Raw genomic sequence first — 19,527 nt, 5'->3', positions numbered from 1 at the left:
CTTCTGTGTAACTAAAAATTGTCAAATACTCAAAAAAAAAAAGAAAAAAAGATTACAAGCAAAAAGAAGGAGAAGACAAGTTTATTCCATATGTACCATGGGAAAACATTTTGACTAATTTTCAACAATTTTTTTTTCATGTAAAAATATTTTTGACGAATAGAAATCTGGAAATGTTTCGAATATAAATTTCGGCCGTAAAAATATCGACATCAAAATCAGTCGTTTTTAAGTTTATAACTTTATTTTCGCACGATTTTAATTTAAGATTTTGTGCATAGTGATATTTAAATTTTTAAAAAAAATTTAAAAAATGACAAAAAAATAGTAGTCTCTCTCTTTCTAGATTATTTATAATTTTTCTAATACACTCGCGTTAAGAAAGAGCTATTCAAATGTATTGAAGCATTTCTGTTTTCAAGTATACGATGCTATAATGAAAATACTCAATATAATGCTGTCTGACTCATCAACGAAATGGGTAGACTAATGGAGTGTGTGAAATTTAAAAGCTCTCGTACAAGAAATCTTTCGCGAAAACATCTTTCGCTTTGTTTCGTTCGTCAATTTCAGGCTTCCCACAAAACGCAAGAATCTTTCCTTATTCTTCGACAGAGAGAGGAACATCGATGGTGCTTTCGCATCAAATAAGATTCGTGCGCGAAATTGAAAAAGGAAAAGTCACGCGTCGCGAACGATCTCGTTAGATTAAAAATCGTGTGCTTGTATAGAAAATCTTTAATGAAGATCCTTTTCTGCAAAGCTGTAGTAAAACAATTTCCGGCTTCAACGTCCTACTTTCCATTGTAGCAATATTTTTTGAAATACTTGGGCTTTACAATAACGTGCGTGCTCGCCTACGTATCAAACATGATTAACAGAGAGATTTATGTAAACAATTGTCTCTTGTTACTTTCACCTTTATCAAGCTGAAAAGTAGACTCTCTTCCCTTTCCGTGTGATTTAAAATATTTAAGTGTAAAGTAAATTCAGGAATAAAAGAGATAATAAAAATTAATATCGATAAAAAAAGATAAATTTAATTCAGTTACAACGCAACTGTGAAAAGACAAAGATATTAAAATTTTTACAGAGAACATGATTCTATTATTTTTTCTATTATTTCTAAAAACAATTATATTTACAGATAAAATAAATATACAAGTATAAAATATATTTTGTATAATTATGCTTCTACATCTTTCTACATCATATTAATATGTCGAAAGCTAGTCGTAAAATATCCTATTATTTTAATTATACAAAATTATTTGTGCAAGTATAACATTTTTCTGACAGAAATATGGGACATGCATCATGTTTCAAAGATATATAATACGAGCCTCAGGATAAAGAAACGAGGTCTTTTTCTTGTCACAACATATGTAAATTTGTAAATTCTTTTTTGCCCTTTTGCTCTTTCGGGTATCACACGCGCGTCTTCTTCCATCGATTGATCAAGTTATTCAAAACATCGATTGATCAAGTTATTTTTCGTCGACATTTCTTCATAGACATCCGCAGTTCAGTATCGGAACGATTTCTTAGTGAAAATAATTCCGGAACATAATCGCGACAGAGAAAAGTATCTTCCATCTCCCGTGGTTGTCTCGGCGCGCGAGAGAGTGGTAAAGAGCTAGAGGGATGAACGGGGGCAGGGCAAGAAGAGGACGCTTGCGCCCCATGACCGCGTGGCCGCTTTCGAGCGGCCACCTGTGCGCTTACCCTCTCTCTCTCATCATCTTTCTCTCTTTCATCCCCCATCGAAGGCACAGCGGCTTCCTATATATATAAAGGGACTCTCGGTATTGCCACACTTCGCATCATTACCGCCGTAACGTGCAAGCTTCACTCAATCTTCACTCGTCATCTGAGACTAACGCTCAAGAATTCGAACGCGGTGAGTTCGACGATTTGTTTCGTTCTTCCCTATTCCCTCCTGTAAATTTATCTCTTTTCTCTCGAGACAGATTCTGTTACTCCGAGTCTACATTCTGTGCGTGTAGAAAAATCTGTTTTTTTTTTTGCTGTAACTTGATTCGAAAATGATTAAATCTTGTTCTGACTATAATAAATCTTCACTTACTCTCATTTGCATATTTAGCAGATTTAATATTAAGTTTATCGTATCTGAGTTAGACTTTTGTAACATGCAAATTATGTTGGAGGTGAAAGAATTGATGTTATACTTTATATTTAGAAAATAAAATATTTGTCACCCCGAGCAACAAAATTTTGTTACATTTATATATAATTAGAGAGCTATTCGTATACATCTATTAATATAATTCTATCTAATTAAAGTATGTTCCGCCTTAAAAAAAATTATTATAACGAATTTATTATTATAAAAGTTTATATATTCTGCCGATATCATTTTTCATAATAATATTGTGATAAATGACATATTATTATAGTCCTTATTTGTTAATTAAATAATATTTATAATATCAATTACAATAAAATGTTAATTATTATTTATTTTATTTTTTATTGCACTAATTAAAAAATTTGCTTATTCTAAAGTTTTTATTTAAATCGCACAAAAACAGCGTCATTCAATCAGTTCTAGAATCAGTTCAAAACTAGTTTTTGGAAGATTTTAGATCAATCGATTTTAGATCAATCTATATGATCTATATAATCTATATGACACATACGTTTTCTTCTTTCGTTTTAGTTTTTTTCTCGTAATTGTTACTTATAAAAAGTATAATTTTATTTAATAAATATCAGTCAACTCATTTTTATTTTAACACAATAACAATATATTCAAGAAGATTAAAAAATATAAATTTAATATAAAATGATGTTTCTCTCTCTCTTGCTCATGTTCATTTTACATTTTTCATTACATCTAGTTAATGTCAAATTTATATTTTTCCATTGGATTAAAACGGCAACAATCGTTTATAAATAATCGAGAATAAATAAATTATATTTTGGTTTCTCGCAATTTAATTAACTTTTGTTTCATATTTATTGACAAATATCTCACACACATGTGTGAAAAATGTATTCTCTCGTATCTATAGATTAATGCGCATACATGCAGTCATGATAGACATACATATGTATATCATAATAACAAACGCGAACACGTTATTAAATTATATTATCCTTTACGCGACTTAATGACGATGCATAATCATTATAAGATTAATTCTAAAATGCTAAGTTTAATTTAACTTTTTAATATTAAAATAATTCTGTATGTACTTTTTAATATTAAAATAATTCTGTATGTTTCAGAAAATTATACCTTTTATTATGTTATAGAATTTTTTTTCAGAACAAGACTGAAATATTTAAAATTTTTCCAAAAATATAACATTCTACTGATATATAAACAAGATAGACGTTTAATTTAAAAACATTTGGATAATTTTTCATATAGTTTATAGATAAAGTCATAAATATAAATGTCATCAATGTAAATAATTTAATTTGTCATCATGTTGTTCAATATATAATTATTAAGAATATTTATATATTGAAAACAAAAGTATATGTTATATTTACTTAGTTGCATTTTTTTGCTCTTGTCATCTTTTATAAAATCAACTACTGAAATCTAGATCAGAAGTAGCAAAGCAGCGCGCAACTATTGCCTAGATACGTTTAATCGATAGCAATTTAAATAAAAAAGAAAAAGCTTTTGTACTGGCTATAAAAATTGAGTATGCTGCCTTTATGATTATGATGTACGTAATCCATTGAAAATATATCGGTCACCCAGTCATTCTTTTTTATCGTAACGTAATGGGTGATAAATTATTAACGTAGGTCAAAGGTATAAAACAGAGGACAAAGAAAGATTGATACCCTGTAGCTGAATTATATAGGCTACATGATTGGCTGAATATTTGCAAATTGCAGAATGATTTGATTAAATCTGTGTAATTATTTTCAATATGTACACACACACACACACATACGTGCGAGCGCAAGTTATGTTATCATGTACATTATATGTGTTTAATGTGATATAAATCATTATTGCTGTTTTAAATTTTACGTTTGAAGTTTAGCTTTATTATAACATTATTGTTGTACATATATAATAATGTCATGATAATGCAATTGTCACAAACAGGAGTGTTTAGGGGCACTTACACAAACATTACGCATGAAACAACAAACCCGCAATTAATTACGTGAATTTTGAGTAAACAAAGTGTGCGTAGAGTAAACATGTGTTTTTACAGTCCTCTCGTGTTAAACGTCACAAATCTTGAAAATTTATAAGATAATTTTAAATAAAAAATTTTTATAATTTTGCCATCTGCATATTATCATTTATTTTTACTATTTCTTTAACGATTATACTGCATTATATTTTTCAAATTAAATATTAATTTATCATTTTTCTCTCTATTCGGCTATTATGCAACTCGCGAATTATATTCTACAAGTAAGTTTAATATTTTTACATTTAATTCTTAAATAATCCAAATGTGTATAAGCTCTCCTTTCCTCTCTCCCTCTCTCTTTCTCTCTCTTTCCTTTGAATGTATTTATATCATTTATTTTCACAAAATCGCAAATTTACAAATCCGCTTTTCGCTACATAAAACATAATTTTTGTTATATGTCAATGTTTTATTAAACTTTTCAACATAGAAATGCGTATGTGGGACATACGCATCCACTGAGTATTAAATACCGGTGCCATTAGGTGATCAAAATTCATTTAACTTACACGTTACCTTTGGCTTGTATACACCTGATGTAATCAAAGTCAGCCTGGGGTAAGCGAGTAACTTGAAAATTTAACGGGACAATAAGTAATTGTAGGAAGCTTTGAAACATCGATACTTCGTAAATACGACGTATTCATTACATGAATGAAATTTTTTTGAAACGAAGGTCTTTTAAAATTTAATTCTACCCTAAATCAATAATCCGATAAAGTCGATTTATTTCATTATTGCGCAACAAGTTGCAGAGTATGCTTCTTGCCATTACACGCTTATTAAAACATTTGATTAATGATTAATTAGAGAACAATCATCGCGATCGTCACGTAAAAACTCGACTAGAGAATGATATATTAATCGAGTTTTTTATCGCAATGTTCTCCTTGTTCGGTTACCGTTTATATGACAAAAATTTAATTATTATTTCTTCTTCGAGCGCTGGCAGGTAAATATATTAAAAGTCCTTATAAGTGATGTTGCGCAGACAAGGTATCTGCAAGGTAAAGAATAGTCGATAAAGCAAAAATATCATTTCACCATCTTCAGCGATACCTGTAAATTATTTATGTCCTTTAAAAGCCTGCAACACATCCTGAGTAAAAGGATGGGCAATTATTGCAATTATTTCTCGGAAGCACGGCAACCAAATTGCCATTAATTATCGTGATGGAGAAATATAAAATATTTCTTTATGTTAATCTCTCTAGTATATATTATCTATCAAGAAGCTTTGGAATTTTTAGATCACGTTTATCGTTTACTTTTCATGAGATACTTTTTTTGCTCATTAATAATAATAAAAAGTTTGTAATATGCAAATATTTTTAGTTTGAAAATTGTTAGATTATATATTTTAATTTAACAATACATATATTTAATTACATATATTTAAAAAATACACATTTCTATGAAGTCTTTAAAATATCCAGTTTCGAACTTAATTAAGCTTTAATAAAAGCTTAATTAAAATCATAGTTATTAAAATTGCACTCAATGAAAACTCTAATATGAAATTGAATTTGCGAAAAAATGGAGTGCTATTAAATTTTAAACGAAGACAAACTTCTTTAAATTTATCGCAATATTAAACAATTTTAAAATATTATGAAATATCTGTATATGTATATGAAATTGTTATACAAATGGGAAATGCATTTACGCATTATAAATCAATTATATACAAGCGTATATTATGTCTGGCTGATATATATGTATATATATATATATATATATATATATATGTTCAATATCGAATATCATGAAGCGATTAAACGGATTTACCCTGATAAATGCGGTGTGAGTAATCAATATGTCATATGTTGTAACGCGTCCATAGAATTAATAACAAATTGAGATCGACAACTTGGGATCCATCATATACCATGACAATTAGCACTGCAGCGACGTAAATTATATTGAATTTCTGTACGATAATCGTACAATTTAAAAAAAATATCTATTTGAATGAAATATATGAAATGAAAAATATACTGAATATTTATTGAATATTTACTGAAAATATACTGAATATTTACTGAATATTTACTGAAAATATACTGAATATTTACTGAATATCAAATAGTGTATAAATTTTCGAAAATATTGAATATTTTGTTGAATATTATTTATTTAAATATATAATTTTGATCTTTCGTAAATAAATTTATAATGGCTTTAAAATTCAGAAGTGTTATATAAATACAAAAAATATAAAATAAATATCATGATATTTCTCTTGTTTTCCTGTGTGATTCTCTCGCTTGTGAAAAAAAAACATTGCATAATTTATTCATAATATAATCTGTATTCTTGGATAGAAAAACTCGTAATCTTCTCTTTAGATGAGTTACAATATTGTTTGAATGTTAACAGTCTTTACATTAATAATCTGAGAATTTGTAATAAATCTTCCGAGAGCGACAAGGGAATGAAAGTTACATTTGCATTAATGTAATTTTTATCTTGAATAAATAAAACGTAATATTCATACGTTTTATCATTGTAATTAAAGATAAAAAGAAAGAAAAAAGACTTTAGAGCTACATCATATTTTTTGAGTGATGAAACAACGAAAAAATCAGGAAAAATTGTTAGGTTTTGGATAATTTATTATGCGAACATACAAGTAGCCTCTCCGAAATTTCATATCGTCAGCTTATGCACAGGTATTACATGAGTGAGGCTCTCTTGTCCCATGGTCGCGTATTAATATCTCGGTTATATCTCTGAATTACGCACATTGTAATATAGATCCATCATGTCTGCATATATGTGTATAATATATAGCCTCATTTTGAGTCATGTTAATTCTATAGCGTTACACGGATTGTCCTGATATGATTTTGATGTGGGGATATCATATACATTCACGCGATATTGTTCTTAAATGTCATCCAGCTTAGTGTTGTGCAAAAAAAAGAATTAGCAGATATATGCACTTAATTGTACATAGTTTGCGTAATCCATGCACGTCGTTTCACGGTAGACTCAATCTAAGAAGAATCATAATTATAATTTGATGAATTATTCAAAAAACGCAGGATTGATGAGGCCGATGGTTTTTTTCCTCCTACTCCCTAGCTATTACACGATATAAATAACTAAGATAGCTGACTAGAGGTACCGAGCATATAGAAATATATGGCTCGTTAATATTTTAACTTTGATGACACCGATAACGTGACCCCTTGTGAATCGAGGGCGTGGGTGCACTTCAACTTATGCTCTAAAATGAGTTGAAAAATTTTCTCGGTAAAATTACGCTCTTGAAATATTATTTCTTATCTGCTAGTAAAAAACTAGCTATATTTGTCCTATGCGAGAAATTCATCAATGCCAATATATTGACGATAAACAATTGTCCCAAATTTTGGATAAAAATTTAAAGAGTTAGATTTACAAAATAGTATATACGTTATATCAGCTCTAAAAATTGAGAAAATCTTTCGATAAACGATGTAATTTACATGAGCTATATATTTCTGCAAATGTATCGTGTAATTTCTCAGTCTTTCAAGATTAAAATATCGATTTTAATAAAAAAAAATTATAAAAAATCTTTACACACATACAGCGTATATTGCTCTTCTCGTTAATATTTAATTTTTTTAAATAGATCTATTTATAGATTAATGTTTCATTATAGCATATAACTATAAATTTTACATTATTCATTAACTTTTATTTTTTCAATTTTCGCCATTTAACATTCCTTTTCAAAATGAAGTAGCAAAAATAGCATTTTTTAAGGAGAAGAACAGATTCGGAAAAAATAAAAGATCTAAGATTAATAATAATTATACAAATTATATTTTTCACCTTATAATTTCTCATAAATAATGTTCTGATTCAGCAACAAATAATTCAATTGTAGAAATTTGCATAAAAAAGCTACTTTAAAATAACTACAATAAAATAATTGAAGCTTATAGCAGATAATAATATTAATTTATACACATTAACGTAATAAAAGACGCGAATTTACCAAGTGACTTTGAAACAAGCATTACATTTGGCTCTTTATAACAGATAGATGATTTAGCGGAATGTTCTTGATAAAATTATTATAACGTCGCTTGGAGGATTTTGCGCTTTTAAAGGTAATGTTTCTTGCTTCGGCGATGTTATTCAATGGTAAAGTTCATACTTGGCGTATGTTACCGTAGGCGGTCTTGAATTTACTTTATCTCATTTGTTAAACGTTTGCAACGTCATTATGTCATTATGTCAGTTGTGTTATATAATTTTTGAAAGAATATATATATATATATAATGCAAAAAGAGCTTCCTATAAAACGAAACGAAATTATGCGTTACATTTTATTGCGTTCGAATTATGAGGAAATATTCGACAATCTTTTATTCTCACAGAATAAAAAATCGTTCATTGCGTTACGTTGATTAGATAACATGTTTGATACATATGCGCGCACTCAATATAAAGCTAAATTAGATTAGGCGAAATCGATATAAAAAATAAACGAGAATCCGTTTTGATTGCAGAAGATATGAGCGCCATGTATGCTAAACGTTGCGCCGCTCTCGTCCTTCTCGTTGTGACAGTTGGCCTCGTAAACGCCACCGAGAATTACATGGATTACGGAGGTAAGTCACACGTTTTCCGAAATTTGAAATTTAAAATTTTTTTAATTTTTAAATTCTTAAAATTTTTAGTTTTCTCCAATTAATGGAATTGTCGCACAATCACAAAAAACTTTCTTGTCTCTCTCCTCTCTTTCTTCAAATTTTCATTAATATTAATTGCTAATCAAACTTTCATTAATATTAATTGCTAATAATAATTAATTGTCGATAAACTCGTATTTTTTAATTATCAGATATCTTTTCTATGTTCTTATAATTAATTAATTTGTGGGTGCAAAAAAAACCATGGAATTATGGATTGCTGGCGAAAGATTTAACATTTTTCAAGTCGATCTTGTTAAAACGCATTAGGCAATTTTATTCGCATTATACCTTTAAGTGGCACTAGAAATTATGTACCTATGGATTATCCGTAATTTTTGAAATAAGCTTCTTATGTTTTTGTTAAAACTTGTTTGAAACTCACTTGATAAATCCGCGACATCGCTCAATTCTTATAATGAATATTTCTCGCTTCTCCGATGTAACTCTGTGTTCTTCTGAGCTATTTCCTCGTCATGCTCTGCATAAGTCTCATTAAAATTTTACTCTCACTTGGCATGATAACATGTTTTGTATTCTATTACCGGTAATGCGTATCAACACGAGACCATCGCCAACGTCTATCACTACAATAATTAATGATCGCAAAGGATAGTTTATTAAGCTGGTGGGCTTCTAGAGATGATTATAGAAAAAAGCATAAGTCTAATTAAATTTTTCGTTATATTGCTCAGTAATACAACGGCTAATATGTCTTCTTATATTACTCTAAGAAATTATTTTTTTAGCCTCACGTGTAAAATAATTTACTCGGTAATTCATATATCATAATTCTTATATTATAATACGCAGAGCGTCTCATAACTTGCACGAGCGTAGTTTTAATGACATATTCTCCGAGCCATATGAAGCAAATTGTAAAATAAAATATTAAGATATTAAGGGAGAATTTCAGACATAAAGATGAAAGACATATTCAGCGAGACATATTTAGCGTTTCGAGTAAAAAGTCCAGTTATACTTTGCAAAAAAGAGTGATAAATAGAATAAAATGAGAAGGAAGGATCAATTTTAGGCTTTTCAGGGAAAAAAAGAAAATTTATATCCATTTTCGAAAAAATTATCCGTTAGGGTCTTTTGGTTTTTAGATATTTATAATCGATAAGTTTAATAAAAATAATGCCAGACAGATTTAACGACAGATACGTAGAATTGAATGATATAGTCATAAGTGAATGTTATAGTCATAAGTGAAAAACTTGAGCAATAAAATTTGAGAAAATTTAATAAGATTTATAAGATTTAAAGAATTACAAAGTCTTACATAGATACATTTCTCGAAAAAAAAACAAACTTAAATAATCTAAATTAAACTTAAAAAAGGAGAGACTCTAAAATAATTAAAAAAATAATAATCACAAAAATAAGATATTAAGTTGATAGAAATAATTTTCATTTCGATTTGCGTGATATTAATTGCGATATTCATTGCGAATCAAACATTGAATACAGGCATCCTGAACGCGATCTCTCCCTCGAGATTCATTTATTCTCATTTATTGGCAGAAACGTTTATGTTTGTGAGCCACAGAATGATTAAAGATTAAATATTATTCGTGTCACACAAAAGATAGGATTTCGTTATAGTTCGATCCTACGTTATTTTGCTTGAAATTTCGCGCGCAAATCAGTCAATCCGCTTATAAAAAGGTGTTTCTGTCACTCAACAATCCCTCTCGAAATAACATTATTATGACATCGTCGTTTCCGAACAAATTATCTAAAGATCTTTTTATCGTACATAGGCATTTATGATCGATACGTTTCATGCAGTGATTCATGCATGGACGAATTTAAATACGTGATATTTTTTTCTGTAAAAACGCTCGATCGAGCGGCACAAAATTTCGAAATTAGTTCCGCTCGATTGTATAGTTTAGTATATACATTTCGATTAATCATTTTTTTATATTCAGAGAAGAACAGCGTCAATTTTTTCTTTTCGAAACGATATATTTCGCAGTTTCAATGTTATTATTTATCAAAAATGCTTCGGGGAGAAGTTATTATATAGCAAAATAAGAGCAAGCTATTTAGCTTCATGAAAATAGTAAAATTTAACGTAACGATCCGCATTATACATGCAGAAAAGGCAATAATAGCGTTGCGATAGTCAACAGGTGTGATGAATAGCCCTATCTATCTACATTTAAACTCGTACTGTCGATTTCATTTTTCTTATATCAATTTGCAAAATATCACTTTGCAATAGATGTTTTTCTCGTATTTTTTGTTTGCAATTTGTTTTGCTATAGAAACTACTGGGTCGATTGCGTGTACGAGTGCGGTGCGGTTTTCGATGAAAAACCGCATGTGCTTTACATCGCGCTTTCGAATTTTATTCGCAAAGTTTTTCACAAAGTTCAAAAGTGTCTATCCAATTGGAAAATGGTTACCTATTTGCCTTTGTGGGATATCGAAACATGCGGGGAAAATTCCATCCTCTGTATTCTTGCAAGGTCGACACGTACTCCGTATATTTAAAATACAAACGTCGCTTTTTATCTTCGTTTAGCTTTCGTCGAATCGGTATCTAAAAATAACTGCAGATACATATACACATTTTCTATTTTTTATAACATAAAAATATATATAGCTTTAAAATTTACACCTCTTGTTATTTTAATAAAATAAAAATTAATTATTTTAATAAAATAAAAATTAATTTAAATAGATGAAAATTAATGTAATGTAAAAAATTCTCTTCTAGTTCTCATTATTATAGTTTCAATATACTTTATGTTAAGGGCAAAAAAGTGGAACAAACGTAAAAGTAATTTTTCAGGCTTGATGATTAACAGCATAGCTCATGTTAAATTTCAGACCTTATTGTCTTTTAAAATTTATTATTAGAGATTATATTTTGTCTCTATAATCTCGTAGAGATAAAATACAAAAGATACATATTGCTTTTTTTTTTAAATAAAATTAATATTATATAATAAAAGCCATAGTTCTGAATACAATATATGTGTATACGATAAATGATACGTCGAATAACGTTAGCATCGATGAAATTTTTTTTTTTCATAAGACGATTTATACGAACTAATAAATATAAATAATCGTTATAGCGGTAACATATAGATTATATACGATAGTATAGCTGTATAACTATACGCCCACCAATTGGTATAGTGGGCTCTACGCTCTTATATGGAAAATGTTACTTATCGTAAAACGTTTTAATATCGCATAAAACGGATGTACTTGTAAAAAGCATCGTATTTTCTTTCCATTTTCATATAAAAGATAGATGCACCCGCACTTGATTTACATTTTTTTGAAATAAGACACGACACCTACATATCATATGGAAAGATCGCATGGGAGCATTCCAGAGATCAAGCTTCATCAATAATAAATATTTTTGTTTTCAAAATTGTAAGATAAATATCTTAACGCAAATATTGATCATGATCAAGCAATTTAATGCCGTTTTCCAAGGCATAATTAAAATACAATTGACAATTGACAATTTTATTTATTGATCTGTCGATAATAAAAAAAGATTCGATGATGAATTTCGAGATTTCTTCGCAATAGGATTTGCTGATGGCAATCGGAACATGATAGCAACATGATGCGATAGCTGATATACATCATTCACGCATGTCAAAATGTGAGCGATTAAACCCTATCAAAACGGGAGTCACGTCAATGCATTATATTGACATTGTTCACGATATCGCGATAGTGACGAGGAATAGGCGTGTTTCATCGTTATTCATTCGTCTCCTGTCGATAGGTAATCGGTGATTGACGATTATATTATGTGTTGCAGAAGAGATGGCGGAAAAAACGCCCGCGGAAAATATCCACGAGTTGTACAGGCTTCTGCTGCAACGCAATACGTTGGATAACGCTGGTTTTGGTGGCATCCCGTTGGAGCACCTGATGATCCGCAAGTCGCAGCGATCTCCGTCGCTGCGTCTTCGATTTGGTCGTTCTGGACCGCACGTCTCCGTAAGTTCTTTATCAAGAGACATAATTGCGCATAAATGTCTTTGTAAAAATAAAGCTTTAATGCTCTCTTCAATTAAAATCAAAATATCACTGATTAAAGCAGTGATACAAGATTTCACCGAAGATTAACGAGTATTTCATTAATCTTCAACGAAAATATTCACATATGAGAGTAATATTTCACTGAAATGTCACATATAATAATTATACATATTTATCAGGTGTAGCTTTTCGAGTTTTATTTATTTGTTTTGTATTGCAACTTTTAAAAAGAAGAACACATCTGAATGATAATATATTTGAAATGAAACTTGCTATAAATTTATCTCATACATAATATCATAATATATAAGCTGCATTTTTTTAATATCACTGAAACAATCATTATCATTAACTAATTCTTTCAATTAGATTCAATTGATTTAGTACAATAATTATAACTAAAATCACCAATAATTGCGTTTTTCAGTGATAATGCTCCGATTCTATTTAAGAAAATGATAAAACATAAAATATCTCAAACATTAATCGCGAAGTGTTTCATCTCAGATTTTATATATGTTTAAAAAGAAAAACATAAAATATTGTGAAGCTTTTTCATCTTTGAAAGGATATTTTAATTATTTTTTTTTCGAAATTATACCAACTCAATTTTGAAAATTGCGGTACAAATAAATATATATCAAAATCTCAATTTATATTTTCTGTAAATTGTTTGCGTCTGTCTCTAGTATATTTTTTACAACACGATATAATTTCCAAGAAAAATTAATTAAAATATTATATTATTGTGTTTTGTATTATTCAAATAAGAAAGGTTACACCGATATTTATAGATCTTGATGCTAAACTAAACTTGATAACTTTGGGCTATTATAGTTCTCTATAATATAATCTTCCACTTTATTAATGATTTTATATAATTTTTCATCTACAATTAAATTATGATATTAAATCTTTCAAATTACACATTTTTATTTACGTTAGTTTTATACGACAAAATTAAATATTAAATATAATGATTGTAAATTCATGGAAGATATTAACTTGAGAGAGATCAATGTATTTTAGTAACTTGTTGAATTTTTGTATACAAAGATATTTATTCACCGATTGAAATCATTAATTTGATTAAATATGCAAGTCAAGATTAATTCTATATGTATATTTATTAAATTTTAATACTCACTACTTTAAATAATATAAATTTTTGCGTGCATCTTAAATTATAACTTGAACATTTAAAACAAATTTTAACAATGATACAAGACATAATACAATCGATCGCGAAGAGAGACTAACATAAAAAAAAATTGCACAAATTTTTTCGTAATTTAGTAATGAGCGTTTAGCATGTTGATAACAATGAATATTCTCTTCGAGAGATACATATGTTTTGCTTGAATTACGGAATTACTTCTGTCTCTAGAGTGCGTACAGTTTAATTCATAATGCTTTTCGCGAATCCTCTTTGCATTCTATCTTAATGTGGCCTGTATTTCCTGGGAAATTAATTTTCTCGTAATTAGCGAAAGTAAAGCAACTCTTGCGAAGCAAACTATAGTCGCGATATACATGTACATTGTCTCGCAGGGCAATACGACAAAGATTATGATACAGTAGTTAGAAAAATAAGGAAATTGAAACCGCGTTCCTCTCGAGTATTTCGGTTTTAAAATGAGAAGACAAGAATCAGGCAAAATCAAAATCTTATTACATTTTATACAAAAAATATCAGTTGATAATCTAATATTGTGCAATTTTTTCGCACTTTCTTTCCATCTAAAAATCAATTTAGAACTGATTATCCGTCAATAAAAAATTCCATTTACTATCACTTTTCTAACAATGCTATTTCCATATGTATACATTATTCTAATTCTATTCATTATTTTACCATATTTGATGTTGTAAGAAATCGTTAGAAAATATAAACAAACCGTCTACATTTTGTTTATGATAAATTTTGTAAAATTCTCATGGCTCTATATTCGTGAAAGCAAAAGGCTGTTCTGCTTAAAATATCTCAACACCAGCCGATAAACAATTTTCCTTTTAGCATTTGTTAATATTCATTACTTGTGCAATGTAAGGATGCCCTATTTATCAAATATATATCTCATAGAGATGATACATGAAAAAAAATGCAGTAAAAGCTCTTTCGCTTTGAGAAAGTTTATGTATATATATACATATATTAATTCATATCTAACGTCTCTCTTTTAATAAAACGCCAAGATAAATATTCAACGAGACAAATTCGTTTCCTTTTAATGCATGCATTTTAATATAGGAAAAATGAACAACAAATTGCATTTTATACGGATACAGAATGCATATATATAATTACTAAAAATTGGTGCGTTCCTCGCATCTTTATTATACATATATGAGTTTGAAAGAAATGCAATTTGATTTCGAATCTACACGCAAAAGAAGATATAATAAATCAATTTTACTTATTCTTTTTATTTCAATTTTGAATTTTATTTTATGAACATTATATGCATGATATGTATTATAGAAATATGTGTCTCATAATTTGTAGTATGTCGTTTCTGAAAAGCTAATATACAGTGTATATGATATACAGTGTAAAGAAGATACGGAATTTTCGTCTTCAAAAGCCTGACGGAATAATTTTATGTCACCTTGTGCTCGACGAAGCACGCGACCTTTTTCTAACAAAGATACATTGTCACGTCTGTACGTCGAAGAGAATGTCTTTCTGCGGCCAATATGATGTACAAATATGTAAAAAAAGCACTAGATTTAATCGCGCAGTGGAAGAGCCAAAGAAAGAATCGATGTCTCAGTTCTTTCGAAAAAAGGACAATGAAAATCATTAAAAATCATTTAACATCGATTTTTCATGTACAAAGTTACGTCGCAGTAGAAGAACAAATTTATATTCTTCCGGTGTATTTCTATAATTTTTTTAGTATTTATCTTAAATATTTATTTATAGAGAAAACTGCATCTTTTCTCAGTTAATTTTAAAATAAATTATAAAAGCGATCTCTTTACTACTTTATAAGATTTTTTTCTCTCTCTCTCTGTTATTTATTCTGTACTTGGATAAGACGATATTTCGTTAACTTGTGTAAAAAAAATAAGTTAGCTAGCAGTGAAGAATCATGAGACGTTTAAACATCTTGAAACGATCATGATAATTTAATGAAAAATGGGCTTAAATTTTCCAACAAAGAGAAACTGGACTTTCTTCCTCGCGCAGTTTGAATATGTTACAAGGGAGAGAACTCTTCTCGTCTCAGTGAACTTGATAATTATCTCCTCGCAAAAAGTTCTCCTCCCCAAATGGGGGACACCACGAACTTTAGTATTGTCAGCAATCACGACGACGACAAGCATGACAAGTACAAATTTTCAAGATTGATGTAACGTACTGAAATTTTTATTTGTATTAGCAAACCACTAGCAATATCGATTTGTCAACGATTTAACACGACACACGTTTCTTTTCTTTTTCTATAAATATATATAACTTGCACTAGTAACTCAAATATAATATTTTTTTATATAAATAATTATATATTACATATTTATATATTATATATTAATGAAATGACACTCTTTTAAATGGAATCAATGTATTATCACATTCATAAGCAGTGGTCAATTGTAATTATAGCACTAAAAATTGAAATTTTACGGATAAGATCAGTTAATATTTTTTAATAATTTATTTTTTAATGAAATATATTTACTGATCTTTGGTAAAGTCTTATTACTGCTTTAATCAGCGACATTTTTACTTTTTAAGAAAGGATAATTTATAATAATATTTTGATATGCGCGACGATATGCGTGAAACATAAAGATGATCATTCGTAGACACAAAGTTACATAGCATATTTATATCAAAGATATAACTCGGATAAATTATTGAAAATGTATATCACGTAAATTATAATGACAAGGAAAGATATCTTGTGTAGAAGAAAATTAGATTCCATTTTCCTATTCAATCATGCCTCACAATTTCTTCCCTCTAATAAGATCGTATTAAGTGTCATTTAGAAGAATTCTATATTTCTTTACCAAGTCTTTTCAAATTACACTTGATTGTCAATGTTTTGTGATTGACCACACGTGTATTCGATCAATATAATTTCTTGCTCTTTGTTTCTCAGTTTATATATATCATTAAATTGATATTTTGATCGTTCAATGATAATTTTGCATTTAATTCCTTGTTATTACAGTAATTTTGCATTTTTTAAATTCCTTCTTATTATATTTTTATGCTTCATAGCGCTTCTTTCTCTCTCTCTCTCTCTCTCTTTCTTATTTGATACAAAAACGGCAGACGCATAAAGAATACCTTTTGTATAGATTAAATATTCTCTTCGGCTTTGTTCGACATTAAACCAAGTGAATCGCGACAGTGCACAATTAACTGGATTTTCACGAGTAATTAAGTAATTAGCATTTTCGTGGTGTGTTTCAGGCGAGGGCTCTGCCGAGACCTATGGGCGCGGTGGCGGGATACGACGACAACAATTAATCGGCGAAGCTGATCCAGGGACATCTTTTCAATTCGTTCTTGATGAAAACGCGACTCTGTCTTGTATAAAATATTATGTATAACTCATGTCTCGCGTGCGCGTGTGCGAGTGCGTGCATGCGTGTGTGCGTGTGTATGCGTGCGTACTTTATTCGCTGACCGGGCTTCCCTCTCTCGCGTCTCTTACTCTTTAAAAGGAGCAAAGCATACAATGAAACTAATTTGCACAATCCTAATTGTGCAATACAAAGAATTAATTAAAAGTGAAGAGAAATATTGTGTCTTTTATATATTATTTGCGCGTGTTATTTCCACATGTGTTAATTAAATTTAACGACGCGTTCTCGGAACTGACGTAACCGTCTCCGTTTCGTTTTGTACGAGATTTTACGAGACGAATAATTTATCTCAAGTTCATGTTTCACGAGTTCAAAGACACTTTATATTTATTTCGTATAATTGTGGGCATTTCTGAACGATACCGACGACGGTCATTTTACCTCGTCGTTTTCGTTAATTAATGGCAGCGCTGTAAAAGGACACTTGGCCTAAGTCCTTCATTCGGTGGGAATAACAATTTGAACACTTCGATCGTTTACGAAAGCAATTGGTCTCTCGTTTAATTACATGCACATCGGCACAGAACATAGAAATAATTTGCGTCCTGTGCGATGACATATACAAGATATCCCAAAGGATATCCCAAAGGATATCCCAAACTTTTCAAGCGATTTACCGACAATGTATTAAATAAATTTGATGTTGAATTATTTCAAAATTAAAATTAAAATTCAATCTTTAAACCGAAAAAACAATTTTGACATTAATTATGCAATTTATAAAAATTTAAAAGTGATCTTTCCATTATCAACATCTAATATGTTGATCAGCAAGTTTTTTGAAATTAAATTCGCATTAAAACACATTTGACATGGCGTTTTATTGCCCATTTAAGACGAAATCCTTCAAGAGCTTTTATTGGTCCATAATGGAACTATTTCGAATCGATTTTCTGCTGAATATTCTTCAAAGAGAGATGAAACATCTTTTTATGTATGAAATTATTTACGTTATTCAATACTTCTGGGATATTATAATTTTCAACAGCTGGCCTGTTGGTCTATCGATAAATTAATAGGCGTAGTATTTCGATAAATGTGCCAAATAATATGATTGTTGTATCATGATAAAAAATATCTGCACTGTTTATAAAATATATACAGGGCGGGCTATATAAAACTGTTATGACAATTTAAAAATCTCACGCGTATTAAGGGGGCCGATCGCAAAATCTTTGGTGCATGTAGATTGACGATTGAAATATATATGTGTAAAAAAAAAAAAGAAAAAAATACGGACTAGTTATTTGCCGCAAAAAGAGGGTCGCGTCTCAAATGTGTGAATATGTCAATTTGCAAAATTAAAAATAAATTATTATGTAACACTGTGTCACATTTATTCCTCTGCAGCAAATGTGTTCTACAAGATTCTTGATTCCCCACGAATCCCAAGACGGAATGCTTTCATGCGAATATACTGCATGGCCTCGATGCATTTTTATTAACGCAACGATGCACAATTGCTTTATAAGATAATAATAGTTAAACTTTTGATACGGTTAAGAAAGTTCAATGTGGTAATCTAAATACAAAAAAGAGACTGGAGAAATATTTTATTCATTAAAACGATTCTCTACTTCTTTCAAGATAGATTAAAAAATCTGTAAACTTAAAAACTAGACATCCTCTTAAAGCTAGAATTAAAAACTTTCGGTGACGTGAACAATTTTCACGATTATTTTGTAAGATGAAATTGCACGATCGTATATTTTTAAATACATTATGCAAAATGGAAAGAAGATAGATTACTGTAAAGTCGCGACAAAGATTTTTGAAAGTTAAAAACACGCCGGAAAGAAAAGTTTGCCTAAAAAAACACAGTGGAAAAAAATCCCACCTAAAAAAACACACTTCGATTTGAGAATGGAATTTACAATATTTGATTTAAATACATTTGCAATATTTGACTTAAATGCATTGTATGATATTTTAGACAAGTATTATATACATATTAAAGATACATATTATTCAATGAATATAATCTAATTGTAGAGAATTAAAATAATGC

General features: G+C 29.2%; 1 protein-coding gene across 1 annotated transcript; it reads left to right on the top strand.

Annotated features, from left to right (window-relative positions):
• The first annotated feature begins 1,795 nt into the window (after positions 1-1,795).
• On the top strand, positions 1,796-18,873 carry LOC105253009 (Short neuropeptide F). Its single transcript, XM_011260741.2, has 4 exons — positions 1,796-1,900; positions 8,703-8,804; positions 12,691-12,872; positions 17,344-18,873. Exons 2-4 carry the CDS (start codon positions 8,708-8,710, stop codon positions 17,398-17,400), a joined length of 336 nt encoding a protein of 111 aa, XP_011259043.1. The 5' UTR covers positions 1,796-1,900; positions 8,703-8,707; the 3' UTR covers positions 17,401-18,873.
• The last annotated feature ends 654 nt before the right edge of the window (positions 18,874-19,527 follow it).

Source organism: Camponotus floridanus, unplaced genomic scaffold (assembly GCF_003227725.1).
Source record: "Camponotus floridanus strain SB8 unplaced genomic scaffold, Cflo_v7.5 scaffold4, whole genome shotgun sequence".
Taxonomy (NCBI): Eukaryota; Metazoa; Arthropoda; class Insecta; order Hymenoptera; family Formicidae; genus Camponotus; species Camponotus floridanus.
This window is presented reverse-complemented; position numbering and strand designations above follow the sequence as displayed.